General features: G+C 44.1%; 1 protein-coding gene across 3 annotated transcripts in view; it reads left to right on the top strand.

Annotated features, from left to right (window-relative positions):
• LOC109647194 (nuclear receptor ROR-alpha A-like) overlaps nt 1-5,868 on the top strand; it is a 46,790-nt gene extending 40,922 nt beyond the window's left edge. For all 3 annotated transcript variants that reach the window (XM_069530514.1, XM_069530521.1, XM_069530525.1), the window contains 5 exons: nt 140-272; nt 1,299-1,406; nt 1,705-1,815; nt 1,973-2,085; nt 2,416-5,868. In XM_069530514.1, the coding sequence (XP_069386615.1) occupies nt 140-272; nt 1,299-1,406; nt 1,705-1,815; nt 1,973-2,085; nt 2,416-2,580 (630 nt within the window). In that variant the 3' untranslated portion in view covers nt 2,581-5,868. The remainder of the gene's footprint in view (nt 1-139; nt 273-1,298; nt 1,407-1,704; nt 1,816-1,972; nt 2,086-2,415) is intronic.
• The last annotated feature ends 10,307 nt before the right edge of the window (nt 5,869-16,175 follow it).

Genomic DNA, 16,175 nt, shown 5'->3' with positions numbered 1-16,175 from the left:
TCTTTCCTTCTGTTGAGGTTTGCTTGCTGACCAGCCAGCTCTCCTCGTCACTGAAGAGGTGGCGTGGCCGTGCGGTGTGTACGTGTTTTAACCGCATTGTCTGTGCGTCGTTTTGATTTCCTCCCTCTGTTGTGTGCAGCCGAGGGAGGTGATGTGGCAGCTCTGCGCCCTAAAGATCACCGAGGCGATCCAGTACGTGGTGGAGTTCGCCAAGCGCATCGACGGCTTCATGGATCTCTGCCAGAACGATCAGATCGTGCTGTTGAAAGCTGGTGAGAGGAACTTTAACACAAGTCACTGAGAGAAGCATCAGACACACTGAAGAGACATTTACTGCAATATTCATTTTTCTGATCGGCCGACATGTTTTACTAATTCCCACCTAGCGCTCACACAAAACACACGCCTGAGAAAAACAAAGATATTCCTCCTTAATTATCCTTCAGAAAGCAAACAGCGTTCAGCGCCAAATGTATTTACTGCAAGTACAAGAAATATATCCCATTAAGACAGAACAACAAGTATAAAAACACATATTCGTACGACTCAACAACTGAGGATGAGTAATTCAACCTCTCGTCCACTAGGAGACACTGTGGGCGAGAGGTTGACGGCTTCCTGCTACAAACACACGATGAGCGTCAAGTAGCCGTTGTCCACGATAAAACCATCCGCCCCTAAATTTGGAGTGCGCCTGTATTCAGATCTTTATGGTTCATGTCAGCTGACAAAATACTTGAACTGTCATTTTCTAAGGAGAAGTGTTGCAGCGTGCCTGAAAAGTCGATTTGAAGCAACACAATGTTGAGCAGTCGTGAGTCGGGAATCGTTTGTTCGTGAAGTTCTGGCACGATGTTAGCTCCGTACAGGAAGTGTGAAGAACAGCGGAGTTCTGCTCCAGCTACATCTGTTGTTTCTTCATATTTAGGGTGAACCGACCACGTAGAACCCTCCCGCTGCACCGGCTAGCTTTAATGTTGGTGCGGTTCTTCATCCTTCCCTCAGGTTTTGTGGGATTTTTAAAATGTTCACAGATTTTCCAGAGAATAGTTCATGCATCTTGGTGACAGAAGTAGAAAGCAGCCGATCTGTGGATCTTTTTACAAACTTTTTCATTCCGATCATTTTCTTTGTGATCATCAATGTTTTTCCCGACATCTCAAATTTCAAAAGACAAAATCTCTAACTTCAAATCTGCTTTAATTAGTGATGACTGATGGATCCAGCTCTAAGCCGCGAGTCATTAAATCACCATCAGAGTTGACTCATTATTAATCTTCAGGTTGTCTCTCTGTCAGGATCTCTGGAGGTCGTCTTCGTCCGGATGTGTCGAGTGTTTGACTCGCTGAACAACGCCGTTTACTTCGATGGGAAATTTGCAGGTTCTGACGTCTTCCGAGCGTTAGGTGAGAGGGGGAGGGTTCTAACAGACGGAGGTTAGAACTCAGTCACTACGATAGTTAATTCTACTAATGACAGTACAATTACATTTGCTGTGTCTTCTTATATTGTGATAGTTGTATGACTTTTAATTACTTCACTGTCAAACATTACTTTTATTTACTTTACTTCATTTTCCTGCATTAAAATACTTAGTTTTTAATACAGAACTCTGTATATAAATATTTTTATGACTTGCGATCCTGTGATATTGTTGAAAAAAAAACATTCTCACCATTCGTGTGTGTGTGTGTGTGTCTCCAGGTTGTGATGATCTGATCACGTCGGTGTTTGACTTTGCTAAGAGCTTGTGTTCACTGCACCTGACGGAGGACGAGCTCGCTCTCTTCTCAGCGTTCGTTCTGCTCTCAGCAGGTTTGTCTCTTCACTCTCTCACTTCAGCCTGTTTATCACAATCTGCAGCCGCCTCACAGCTGTGTGTGTGTGTGTGTGTGTGTGTGTGTGTGTGTGTGTGTGTGTGTGTGTGTGTGTGTGTGTGTGTGTGTGTGTGTGTGTGTGTGTGTGTGTGCAGACCGCTCCTGGCTGCAGGAGAAGCTGCAGGTGGAGAAGCTGCAGCAGAAAACTCAGCTGGCTCTGCAACACGTCCTGCAGAAGAACCACAGAGGAGACGCAGTTCTGAGCAAGGTACACACACACATTAACACACACATTAATACACACACATTAACACACACACAGGTTTGTGTGTTGTGTAAATTGTTTCTCAACATTGATCAGTTTGTTGTTAGAAACTTTTTTCATGAAACATCAACACTCAAAATATAAAATGGCTCCACGCTGCCCCTCTGTGGAAAAGTTGTGAACTACAGCACAACACATTCAAACTCAGCTCATCGATCACTGAGATGTAATAGATTACAACACTGGGATGTAATAGATTACAGAGTGAACCCACTGTTGCCACAGTACCGAGACATATTAAAAATTAACCATCATGTCACTTCCTGTCCTCAGCTCAGATGTAAAGTATCAGCGCTGCGTTCACTGTGCAGTCGACACTCGGAGAAACTGACGGCGTTCCGAACCGTTTACCCCGACGTGGTGCGGACGCACTTCCCTCCTCTTTACAAGGAGCTGTTTGGTGCCGACCTCGAAGTGACGCCGCAGGCCGACGACTGAGCGGCGATGGCAACGCTCCACAGAGCCGACCGGCGGCGAGCTGCTGGATTCAGACGGACGGAGGCCGGTTTGAACAGTCATGGAGGAACGTGACGACTCTGCTGCACGTTTCCTGGACAGATGAGGCTTTGAGAAGGAAGAGACGTGAACTCTTCGCCTCCTCCTCTCACGGCTCTGTGATTCGGACGCAGGGAGGAGTCAGGTGGTTTCTCTTCGCCTGCATTGAGGATCTGAAGCAGTTTCAGCTCCGACACTGAAACCTCAGTTTTTCCGTCACCAGCTCGTCGACACCTCAGCTCTTCTTACAACCACGATGAATTCATTCACACATCCTCGAGAAAAGTCCGGTGAGCTAAGGTGGCTAGTGAGCTAACTCGTGGACAAACTACTGAACGAACCAAGCGGACGCGTGATCCGGGGCGACTGTCGGAAAAATCCGTCCATTTAACTGTTGAACCAGTTAAAACATCAAATCTTCAAAGTGTCAAATTGAAGTTCTGTGAATTTGAATCCTTGATGGTCAGTTAACACAGATTTGATTCATACTGTAAATAACGATGGACGATGTGACGACGCCCTGAAGTGACGAAGTTAAACAAGGTCTCGTCTCACTGACGTTTGTTCAAGGGTTCCACAGACCGACTGCAAATCAAGTCATCATCACAAGATGGCCGCTTTTGTATCGGAGAGTTTCAGGAAGCGGAGACGTGTCGTCCGTCTGTATCTATTCACGTCGGCGTGTTGTTTACAGTGTGAGAGATGGAAAGGGCAGTTCTGTAACTCTGGCTCATCTCAGCTGATTCTTTCATTTGAAACCTCGGAGGTTCAGCTCGTGTAGAGGAGAGAGACTGAAATGATATCACCCGGAACAGAAGAAGGTTTGAAGTCAATGTTTTTGAATGTTTGTTGAACTGATGCATCACTCAGGTTCAAACAGGTGCTTCACTAACACAGTTCGAATGAGTCGTCACCGACGGGTCCCCCGCAATTCAGATGATATTCACATAAATTCACAGGTGACGGGTCGCAGGTCCGGACAGAGCAGCATCACATGAAACATCATCACATTTACATACGTTTCATTTCCTGGACGTGGAAGAAGAAGGTTCCTTCTCTCTGTGGAAAAACAGGAAACAAAAAAAGATCAACGTCTGAGCTCCTGAACGGAGAAGTTCAGTTTTACAAACAAACTCAAAACAGAGCACAGAGAATCATGGGAAGTGTAGTATTTAGAGTCTTAAACGTGACAAAGACATGAGATCTGACTGTTGTTTTTGTTTTCATCCTGCAGCACACACACACACACACAGAGAGAGAGCACATAGCCTGTAGCACCATCTAGTGGTTATTACTTAGAAGTGCAGGTTTTCTTATTTCTCAGTTTCAGCCAATGTGAATCTCATGTATTCTGAATTCTTTTGAATTACAGTTTATTTTTAAACCAACCTAGTGGTTGATTTAAAAATAAAAAAGAGTGGAAATTTAAAGACATCAAATATTAAAGTACAAGTTTTCTGTTTTTCTTTTTTTCCATCAAATCCAGTGAAAACAGTGAAACACTGATGTCCGTCGTCTGTGTGACGCTCTCAGTCACTGGTTCCACATGAAGACGTAAATCTGTAATGTCATCTGTAATACATCTCAGTTAGTTTGTCTTTAATTTCACAAATAATTGAATAAGCACCACATGATCATAAATAGAGATCGTGTAAGAAACTGTCTTTTCTTAAAACAAATCAAATGTAGTAATAGTTGGATTAACAAATGCTCTTCAAAGCTCTTGAAACGTTTCTCTGGAAAATCAAATGAAAGTTTTTTTTCAATTATCTGGTTAGTTAACAGTTTTGCAGTTACACACCCTTGCCAGTAGGGGGTGCTGCAGCCCCGTAAGAACCCCGACTTCCAGTGACTTTACATCAGCAGCTGTTACTTTACTAATCTATCAGACACGTTCAGCATCAAACTATTTCTTTCCTCACCAACTTCTGTCTCGAGGTGAATCCAACGACCACGTTATTTCTTCTACTGATGGTAGCATGCTAGCCCGCTAGTAATCAATGTCCCACATCCAGAATAAACAGAACAGCGCCCCCCTGAGGTCTTTCACCTGTAGTTTAAACCGTCTCGCAATTATCGTACCTTCACCCAATCAGCATTTCGAACCAATTTCTGTTTTTGCTATGCAGCCAGTGCCCGACTCAACTATGCAGACACACGAACCAACAAATCACACATCTGAGAAACCACGACAAGTGATTCCACTTTTAAAATAACATCTGTAACATTGCTCTTGCTTGTAAAAGTTCACTTGGTATTTTATCGACATCATTACATCATATTTAAACACCAAACCTGCTTGAAAAGATAAATGTTATTTCACCAGCTTCATCTCATCTTATCCTTCTGCACGTCCAAGTACAAAATAATCTCCGGCAAACGATGATGTCACTTCAGCCATAACCGAACGTCAAGCAATAATGTAAATGTTGTATTTTATCTTTACTGTGTACAGTTTGAAAACAGAGCATGACGGTGCAGATTCTAATTTATGAGATCTCCTTTAGATCCAGTGTGTTGTTGGAGTTCTGCATCTGTCACATGATCACATTCGCCGATGACACACTTTCCTCTCTTCGCGTCACCTCATCGGTTTGTACAGGCCACAGGTAAATTCTAATATAGACCTTATCTGTCGATTAATATGCATCTTAATGTATAAAATCTGATTTAATATGCACTGTTCTATTTTAGATTTAGTTCAGGTTTGTGTTTCTAATGTTTCAACATACGTGTGGTGCTCGTTTAACTTTTAACGTTGGCCGGGTCTGGATTTTATCAGCTGTGCCAACGTGAATGTTTCTTCACAGGGAGACTCGTTAAAGGAAAAACTATTTTAACATCTGTTGAGAGAATCACATGTAACGTAACATGTTCAACAGACTGTAAATAAAATGGACAGAATTACAAATCGTAAGTCGACAGGGATAATTACCCACAAAGAGCTGCTATGTTAGTGGACTGTAAACATATTTGTAATGTTTTTAGCAGCCGTGTCAATCAGGGTTTTCAACACGTTTCAACTCGTGAGAAGATCGTGAGTTTTCCTTTAAATGATCAAACGTAATTCTGATTATGAAAACTCATGATCCAGTGATGTAATTGCTCAGCCTGCACCTGTGTCAGTGTGTCGGACTCGAGCCGGTTGAATAAACGCGATTTCTTTTGTTTTGATACGAAGCAGAACGGCTGCGTCTGAAATATACTAAAAAATTAAAGAGAGAAAATTCATTCACTGGTTTCTCTGGTTCTTTTCTGATTTAGTAAAAACATGAGGAATAAAAAATGAACGACCTCTAACCTTTGTGTTGGAGCGGAAGGGAGGAAAAGATGGGAGGAAAGAAAGAGGGTAAGGAAAGGTAAGGCAATGAAAAGGAAAGGAAAGGAAGAGTCAGAAAGAGATAGGGAAGGAAAAGAATGGAGGAAAGGAAAGAAGGGAAGAGTTAGGAAGGAAAAGAGGAGATATGAAAGAATAGGAAAGGAAAAGAGGGAAATGGGAGGAAAAAGGAAAGGATGTTAGGAAGGATATGAAAGGAAAAGGAGAGATAGAAAAAGAAAGGAAACAAAAGAGGAAAGAGGTGACAAAATAAGAAGGAACATTAGATGAAGGAAAGAAGGAGAGGGAAGAAGAGTAAGGGAAAAAGGAAAGGAAAAGAAAGGATGGAAATAAAGAGGAGGAAAGGACGTGAGGACAAATTGGGTTTATAAGAATTTTCTGTAAGTGAATTCCTCTCCAGCAGGTGGCAGTAGAACACAGGCTTGTTCCTGCTTCACCTGCAGATCAAACAGATCAAAGTTTTACTCTGAGGTCGATGGATCCTCGTGAGTTTTCACATTCAGAGACGTTTTGTGTTTTCTCTGCAGGTCTCAGGTGTCCCCTGCTCTCAGTCTGTACATGTTCTGTCTTTAAAGTCACATTTTACTCAGTTCTGTTTGTTTTATTTTCCTCTTTCAATGTATTTTTAGATTTCCTGGCAGGTTTGGGTGAAATGATCTATTGGCAGAAAGTTAATATGAAATAATCCTCGTGATTTTTTCACTCGTTCGTTTCATCTCAATTATAGAAATTGTTTTTTTTTACCCTAGAATAGAACCTTTATATTTACATACTTTATATTTACATCAGAAGCGGGTCCTCTCTACGGAGGCCGCCATGTTTTTTAAAGTAGCACAGACTCTTCCATGATTGCATGATGACACTGTCGTGTGCCTCCCATAAACACACCTGCATGAATCTACCTGACGGTGGCCAGAAGAGAAATAAGAACGTGAACGTGTTGGTTTAGTTTGTGGTTTTGGTCGAGTTCAGCCTGACACCTTTTCTCCCCTGATTGATAAATAAATCTGTTCTGATTGGACGTTAATCTGCCGTGTCACTGCTCGGCCTTCGTCATCTTCGCACGTTGCTCAGGATTCCCTGAGGCCGAAGAGCTAACAGCCGCCAAAACCGTCTGTTTATGTGACGACCAAACGCTTCCTGTGAATCCCCTGAATGAGACTTTGATTTAGACTCTTCTTCTACCTCTTCACCCCCGCATCCAGCCCTGCGGCTCTAATTAGCAGGACGCACAGGAGGACAACGACACAGCGAAGAGGAGGGAGTCGCAGGGGAGGCGTGTTTGTTAATGAGATGGATCAGACTTGGCAGCGGAGCCTGGCAGCGTCGTGTGGACACAGAGAGACACGCTCATGTGAGGCAGCAGCACAGAGCCGGACTGTAAATAGCCTCAGTCTGTTCCAGAGTCTGGAGATTATCTGCTTCTCTTCACACCGTCACTGTGATGAAACCGCAGAGGAACATATGTGAGGAAGAAGAGATTTCACTGAGCAAAGCTAAAGTAATGTTCTTATATCGATGTGCAGCACTTTCAGGACACTTTATCACGCTGAATGGGGAAGACAGGGATCGAACAGCCGACGTTCTGGTTAGAGGATGACCGCTCTCCCCCCTGATCCACAGCCACCACGAACTATGATCCATTGAATTAACAGAAGGAAACACAGAGCTTCTGTTTGAGGATGATTATAATGAAATGACATCATTATATTATATCGTATTTATAGTTTCTCACTTTCTACAACTTGTTCAAAAGAAACAACGAATGAATATTTATCGTTGACCGAGATCGGGATCGCCCCCTGGTGGCTGGCTGCAGTTTCTCCTCTTCCCTCTCTCAGCAGTTTTCATCCAGGCCTCCTGTTCGCCGCGCCTCCCACACTCTCTCTCTTTATTTCCCATGGTCCCCCTCTCTCTGGCGTGTTTTGTCAGCCTCCCCCGTGGCGTGCGGTGAGTGTTTGGCCCAGCGTCGTTTCTTCTTCAGCCTGGTTGTGTTCAGAAATAACCTGATGTTGCCTGAGTGTCGAGGTGAAGATCTATCACTGACGGCTGACTCACTTCTCACCGTGTTCTCACTTTCATCCCACTCCACTCCACTTTCTCTCTGTTTGTCCTCCACTCGTCTATTTTCACAACCCGTCCGTCCGTCCTTCCACAGATACTCTGGGTTTCGTCGTCTCTCTCCCAATCCACCTCCATCACGTCTCTGAGGATATTGAGGCTGAAGTCAGATATTCACTTCTTCACTGTGTTAACACACGACAGGTTCATTTGTTTCCGCCCTCTTGTGGTGACGACTTTCAGAGTCTGTGCAGTAGTGATAATGGGTGGAGCCATGGGAGAGAGGCCCCGCCCATACACGTACTTTATCTATCTCAGCTGCCAATCATGATTTTTTACATCATTAATTAACTAACTCAAACCAAACTGATCAGAAACACTTGAGCAAACATCAGCGAGAAAAGAACGACAAACATTTATTTAGCGTCTGCTTTGATTTTCGTATCTGCTAACATGGAGGGGGCGGGGGGTTTATGAACTATACTGCAGCGAGCCACCAGGGGGCGATAAAGAGGATTTTCTTTGACAGTCTGCTTCTGATCCTCAGTAACTTGTAATAAACATTTTTTTCTAAATTAATCAGTTTTAACATATTCAAGATTTGTTCAGGCCTCAAGAACTTTTCTGTAACAGTTGCATCATATAAAGAAAAATCAACGACACCAGTTTTTACCTTTCGACTTGTTTTCATTCCTCGTTTGTGTTCTGCTGAAACACCTGCGGCCTGCAGTTGCTCCAGCGCTGTGTTGGTATGCTCACAGGTGTCTCCTCCTGCAGCAGCGGCCGAGCTGAATACTAATATTTATTAATTAAGGGCTAATTTCTCGCTCCATTGATTCCAGCTCCCACGTCGCTTCGCTCCTCTTCTCAGAGGATTAATGAGCGTGCAGACAAACATCCGGAGCACAAACATGCGTGTGGATTTCTCCGCAGGTCCTTTTTGTGCTTCAGACACACATTTGAGAGGTTTCATGGATTTTTAGAGGTGAGTCAGTGAAGTGGAGGAGAGAGAGAGATGCTGCCTCTGGGCGTTGCTGTAGGTGGAGTCGTACACACAAACTCTCGTCAGACTCAAAATAAACTTTTATCGGACTTTTTTTTATACTCAAAACATAGAAAAGGTCTAAACATCAGATGAGGTGTGACTCCAGGTTCTTTATGTTTAAATCAAAACAAATTAACTTTTACAGGATAAAGTAGAAAAAAACGTCTCATCAGGCTTTTATTTTGAAAGAACAGGAGCTGGTCGCAGCCATTTCAGCTGGTTTTATTTTGAAAGAAAAGTAGCTGATCTCTTTCATCTGTTTGTCTGTCGGGTGGATTATCTGGGAAGTTTCTCTCATCCTCTGTGTTTCCTCTGCAATTAGAGCGACGCTGCGTTCAGCTCTCACGAATCTGCCGAGCTGATCAACACTTTCACCGTCTTCTAATGTGTTCAACGTCCCCGCTGGAGTTTAAAGTCGCTTCGTGCCACTCGCATTTATCTGAAATAAAGGTTCTTATCAGGGAGCACGGCGCTGCAGGAATAATAAAAACGGATTTTACTGCTGTCGAGGTTATCGCGCTATAAACTACTTTCATAGAGTTAAGAAACTAACCACACATTGATAGTGAGTGGAGTTTTACTCGTGTTCTGACAATAATATTTCACACAGATGACAATGACACAAATCTTTGCACATTATCGTCAGAGCTGCTTTTATTGGATTATGATAGGACACACATTCTGTTTATATTCAAGTTGATGATTTACTTAGTGTCATGATTGTAAAATGTTCAGGAAACAGACTTGGTTTTAGCTCCTGTCTCTTTAAGAGCCCCCCTCCTGATAAAGCCCAGTCTGCTCTGATTGGTCAGCTGGAACACTCTGTTGTGATTGGTCAAGTTCTACGACAAATTTGAAAATTTGTTTTTACATGTTGAAGATTTTCAGGGTGTTCATCTGTCTCACTCTCATTGACTGAATATTTTTAAAATGTGAAGAAATATATAAAAATTTGGACTCAAGGTCTGAACGGATTTAAAGGTCGAGGTCACTATGACATCACGGGATGATATCGTCTTTTATATTCAATGTTGGCCAGAAAAGATCTTGTTACTCATTTCAAATCTATAATAGAGGGAAAACTTGGCTTGTCTTTTTTATAATGTGAACAACCCGCTGGTGCATGATGGATAATTGGCTGCAAGTCAGAAACACCAAACAAACTCTCGGCAAAGTAAGAGCGGGGACTGACCTGCCGAATGGTGGCGGCACTGAGCCGCCTTTTCCGAGGCTCAGTGACATCAGCCGAAAACAAGATGAGGGTTCGAAGTATTAATAAAACTCACATTCGCAAGACTCATGTTGTGAAAAAAAAAAAAAGTGAAGAAGAAACTAAAAAATATGAGTCAATAAAAAAAAAAAGAATAAAAAGTTGTAAAGTGTTGAAGCGACACGTTTGTACGGAACAGATTGAAGAAGCTCACAAATCCTCACAGAGCGCAAGCAGAGGCCGAACCGATAACAAGCACTGAGGAGATAGTTTGATACTGACAGTGTGTGTGTGTGTGTGTGTGTGTGTGTGTGTGGTTGAAAGGGGAGAGGCTGAATTAGATCTGTGCTCTCTGGATAAGAGCAACTCGCTGCCGGGCGCCATCGACCGCCGCCTCATGAGTTCCTCTGCTCCCGCCGAAAACTCACCAAATCTAAGACAGCCAGTAACTACGCCCCCTCCCCCAAACCGCGAGGGTCGGATGGAACCCCGAGCCCTGCCGCCTAAACAAAGAGTCGATGAGAAGCTGCAGCTTTTAAACAATGAAGAGGAAAGGTAGAGCCGGGCGTCCGAGCATCACTGAGAGTTAGAGAGGGAGAGCATCTGGTTTTTATTTAGCAGTTAATGGCGAGCGTTCGATGGAGCAGAATAATGAGGCGGATCAATAACCATCGACCTGCTGCCCAGCTCGCCACCCCTCCCATCGCTGCGAGGCCTCGGGGTATCCTAATCTGCACTCTGAGTGAGAGGCTAACTGGAAATAACATTCAGGAAAGTTGGAAAGGACGATCGACCTGAGTCATAAATGATACAGATATTGATTGTTGCTTCGTTCGAACCCGGAGAAACGAGTCATCAGGAGTTTTATCTTCGCCAGGTTCAGACGAGTTTAACTCCAGAAGCACGTCGGAGCTCGCTGTTGTGTTTCTGTGGATGTTCGCGTTACAGTGAGTTTCTCAACCTTGGGGTCAGAGACTGAATCAAGATTGGACAAATGCGTGAAGTCGATACCTCAGGTCCACGATCACTAACCGCACAGACTCTGACTCCGAGCGACGTCGTCACCACAAGGTGGCAGTGTTGGTGTTTGAGATGTTTCAGCCTCATTTCTTCATGTTTGACACTTTGGCCTCGGGATGACTGATCCCACAATTACAACGTGAAACAAAACTACCAGGTCAAAAAACATGAAGCGAGGTTCAGACCTTCAGGTGAGAGAACCTGCTTCAATTATTAATGTGACGACTTTTATAAAAACTTGTTTATACAATAACTGTCAGGATTTTAGCATCATGCAGTTAAAACTGAATATCACCAGATTTGATCATTTTGTGGAAATGTAAGAATTTAGATTGTGGTGTCTGAAACTTTAGGGTAGTCAGAAATCACCTCAGGGTGTTTGTGCTGTTGTTGTGTTAATGTTTGTGTTGCTGCAGCCTGGAGGGTTTCTAATCTCATGACAGTGTGTTCCTGAGCGTCTCGGCTCTGTTATCTATTAGTGGGTCCAGTCGAGAGAAAACATTAATTAGACCTTCGTCTTCGGGTGTCAGTAACAGCGAGGAGGCCTGAGGAGGAGGAGGAGGAGGAGGAGGAAGAATCAGCCGGGGCTTCTCTGCAGAGATGCTCCATGTTCAAGCTCACATCTCAACAGAAAACAAACCCACCAGACAAATGTCTGGCGAGCGAGCGTCCTCCCACTCTCCGCCGCACTCAAAAGGTTGTGTTCGACTAATTGAATTAGCGGCTGTGGTCTCATTAATGTGCAGCATCAACAAGAGCTTAACAAGAGCGAGAGCGTCGACTGGAGCCGCAGCTGCTGCACAAACAATGCCATCAGGAACGCCAGTGTCCAGGCTCGGATTAACTCTGACGAACCATAATTGGATTTCATGTAAAGTTAATTGATTTGGGATAAATGTGTTTGTTTTTGGGTTTAGAGCGAAAAATCTGTATCTCGGTGCAAAAACTAAAGTCTCAACAACAACAGCCTCATGAAGAACGTGAAGAATATTCTCACGCCTCATCTTTGTGCTGCTAAAGTCTCCTCGTTAAAGTCTCATTGTTAAAGTCTCGTTGTCAAAGTCTCGTTGTTAAAGTCTCGTTGTCAAAGTCTCGTTGTTAAAGTCTCGTTGTTAAAGTCTCGTTGTCAAAGTCTCGTTGTTAAAGTCTCGTTGTTAAAGTCTCGTTGTCAAAGTCTCGTTGTTAAAGTCACGGGTTAGGGTCAACCGACTTTTTCTTTCAGGTAGAAACAAGTGAGACGTCGACACGTGAATAATAAATACAACTGGATAATTTTTATTTTAAATCACTAACTAACGAATGTTTTTATTCTTTTTGCTCAATTACTTTAATAATAATAATAATAATGATAATTATAATTCCTCCTGAGGCAGAAACATTATCACTGATATTACACAAACACACAGTTCTGTTTCCTCTGCACTTCCCGAGGTCTTATTGGCTGCTCTGATGACCTCTTCGCCCCCCCCCCACACTCCCCTCAGGTTAGAGGTAGTTCACACGAAACTATTTTTAATCACGATGTGAACTCTGACAGAGAGAGAGAGAGAGACTCGACAACACATGGCAGATCATATTTCCTGCTCGCTGAAAATGTAGTGGAAGTCAGCGACATCTCCACTGTGTGTGTTTGTGTGTGTGTGTGTGTGTGTGTGAGAGAGAGAGAGAGAGAGAGAGAGAGAGAGAGAGAGAGAGAGAGAGAGACAAACAGCAGGTGGCGTGGTGGTGGTAACAATCATCTCAGGTAATAAATATTTAAATTGTCCCTCGGCCTCAATGGCAGCTGGGAAACATTTACTGTGCATGGAACAGAAGCTATTTGCTTTACAAGCCTGAGTGCACGGCTCACTGCATCCAACAGTGTGTGTGTGTGTGTGTGTGTGTGTGTGTGTGTGTGTGTGTGTGTGTGTTAGTTATACAGGCAGATTTAATTATTCCCACATTTGACAAACTGAACTGCAGCTGATCTGCTCCTTTACCTGTTAACTGAACTCAAATTAATCTCAGAATTTAATTTACAAGCGAAAAACGTCTTGACGACCTTGACCCCCCCCTCCCCCCCCAGCACACACACACACACACACACACCACCCCCTCCTCCGCCTGTGTCAGCGCTGCCAGAACACGTTGAAGTTTCGCACCAGAGGCTGGAAATTATCGTATTTCAAAGTTAATAATCACAACTAAAGCAAATTCATCATAAAACACGCTGACATGAACTTGAACAACATGACAGGTCTCCTCAAAACAGAGGTCAAATCATCCGGATCGCCCCCTGGTGGCTGACCACAGTATAGACCATAAACCTTCTCCATGTTAGCGGATGGAACGCACCGCTCGTTACCACAGCGATGGAAGAAGTGAACACAGTAATGATCCACAGCTCACGTCTCTGGGTTCAGACGTACATGTCTGTTTATTCCAGCGTGTGTGTGTGTGTGTGTGTGTGTGTGTGTGGATTTAAGTGCTTTCGGTTTCCGCCCGCCCGCCCGCCCACACACACACACACACACACACACACACACACACACACACACACACACACACACTCACACACACACACATCATCAACAGAAGCAAATTACTGAAAGTAAAAAGAGAAAATGCAGTTTTCTGGGGAAACAGTGGAACCTGGATCTGATTCAGAGCTTGAATATTTTCTTCCCTCCTGTGAGACACAACAGATGCTGAAGCTCTGATATCAACGATAACTCACTTCTTAAACTGATGATCCACGCTGAGATAAATGGATGAAGAGTCGGCAGCGAGAGCGGAGATAAAGAAGCGCCGCGATTACTGGAGTAAAACTTTTTGTGTCTAGCTGTCGACCATATGTTCGTTCACACTTTAAATGTGATATCGACTCGGCTGGAGGTTTGGAAACGTGCTGCGCTGCGAGAGCTGCTCGCCGCGCCCGCCGCGGGAAAATGACTCGATGAAGTTTCATTATGAAAACTCAGATTGACTCTCTCACATCAGCTCACCTCTGTTTTCAATTTCACTCAGTGTAATCGTGGACGGAACGTTTGCTCTGGTGTTCCTGTCTCCTCCGTCCACGCAGGAGACGGAGCGGCGAGATCTGTCAGCGCCACGAGCATCACAAATCGATGCAGATTCCCCGATACTGCAAAACGAATTCACACTTTAGTCTCAGGCTGGGACTTGAAATGGAGTTAGCAGCTGATAATGAAATGTACTGAGGAGGAGCAGGGGCAGCTACGGTGTGTCCAGGTTCGATAACAACAAATGAAATCTGTGTTCAACACGGCGACGGGTTATTGATTCTGTGGAGTTTTATCCACATGAACGTGAGAATCGCAAAGATGGCAAAACACGTCTTCCTGCAGAAATGAAGCTAAAACATCTTGTCTACGAACGCTGCCCTCTTGTGGCGATGACGTCATTCGGAGCCACGGTATCTAGGTCCCGCCCATGCACGCACGCGACCAATCAGGAGTGTGTCTCAGCTGTCAATAAAAACTTAATTGCAACAGAAACAATTACAAAGATCTGTTTGAATTTTAGTTTGGTCCACGTCCCATTCACAAACAAGGAGGAGGCAGGGTTTATGAGCTATACTGCAACCGGCCACAAGGAGGCGATCAACATGACTTGATTACGTCGTCCGTCTTTATTGACGGGTGATGTGATGTGTTAAATAAACGAATAAAATAAAATGTTTTTCTTTGATACTGGATCAGATAAATAGACACCAGGTAAAAATATATTTATTCCACAAATAACAGAAGCTGATGAGTCTGGTTTAACACACGTATCAGAAAATACAGACATGCTTTTATTCTCGGGAGAAAACACTCACAACGAGATTGAGGGAATTACTGCAGATTGTTTAAAGGTCAGAGGTCGGTCACATGACGCAGGTCGTGCGTGCCTGGCTGCGTGTTTACATGCGTGTGCGTGTTCTGTGTATAATCAGAGCTACAGTCTGAGTTTCCTGTGAGATGTTCTGGATGTTTTTCCATTTAAACTTCAATCCTCAGAGACAGAAGCAGCAGCGAGTCTCCCGCGGACACGAGCGCAGCAGGAGGTCGTCACGTCTCTTAAAGGACATTGATCCAGTTGCCAGGACGTCAGCGTCTCGGTGGACGCTCGGTCTCCGCACAGTCAATAGAACAAATCAACATGTTGTTGTGCGAAGCAGCTTCCTGCTGAACCGCTGATGTGATTCACCTCGTCTCATTTTCCTCCACTTCAGATAGTCCTTTTCTTCATTTCCCAGAATGCATTGTGTCAACCTGCAGAGAGGGTATTCAATGTGCATCAGAAATCCCTGTAAACTCCCTCACACGGTGAATTTGCCATTTTGAGGGCGGTGTCCGAATGTTTGGTGAAATATTTTAGGCCCGATACGACCGACTCATTGTTTCCCACAATGCATTGTAAAAAGTTTTTTCATCCCACCTGAAAACGAAATGTTCTGTTTCCGTTCCCAGCGTTTATGTGACGCTGTAAACCATGCGTGTGAGTTATGACATCATATTGTTCTGCTGTCGTTCAACACATCCACCATCCGTCCCTCCGTCGTTTCACCTCCTCCGACGAGCAGGTGTCAGTCTGAGGAGCAGCGGAGGAGGTGGATGTGACACGGAGAACGAGGGGAGGGCGAAAACGAGGAGGACGGTGTCTCGATATCAAACAATGCGGAGCTGCTGATTTTTAACGAGACACAGGGAGCAAATATCAGATGGGGAAGAATTTATTCGGATCCTGAGTAATTGTTTCATTTGCATTTCTTTCCATAGGTGGCGCTAATTAAGGGCAGTGGGAGGTTAGGCCTCTTTGGAGTAACCATGGAGACGCCCGGTTTCAGAAAAGATGTGCATCTTGTGTTCGTGTCAGTTTTA

Source organism: Paralichthys olivaceus, chromosome 1, assembly GCF_024713975.1.
Source record: "Paralichthys olivaceus isolate ysfri-2021 chromosome 1, ASM2471397v2, whole genome shotgun sequence".
Taxonomy (NCBI): Eukaryota; Metazoa; Chordata; class Actinopteri; order Pleuronectiformes; family Paralichthyidae; genus Paralichthys; species Paralichthys olivaceus.
Note: the sequence above shows the minus strand (reverse complement) of the source record. Positions and strands in the feature narration are given on the sequence as shown.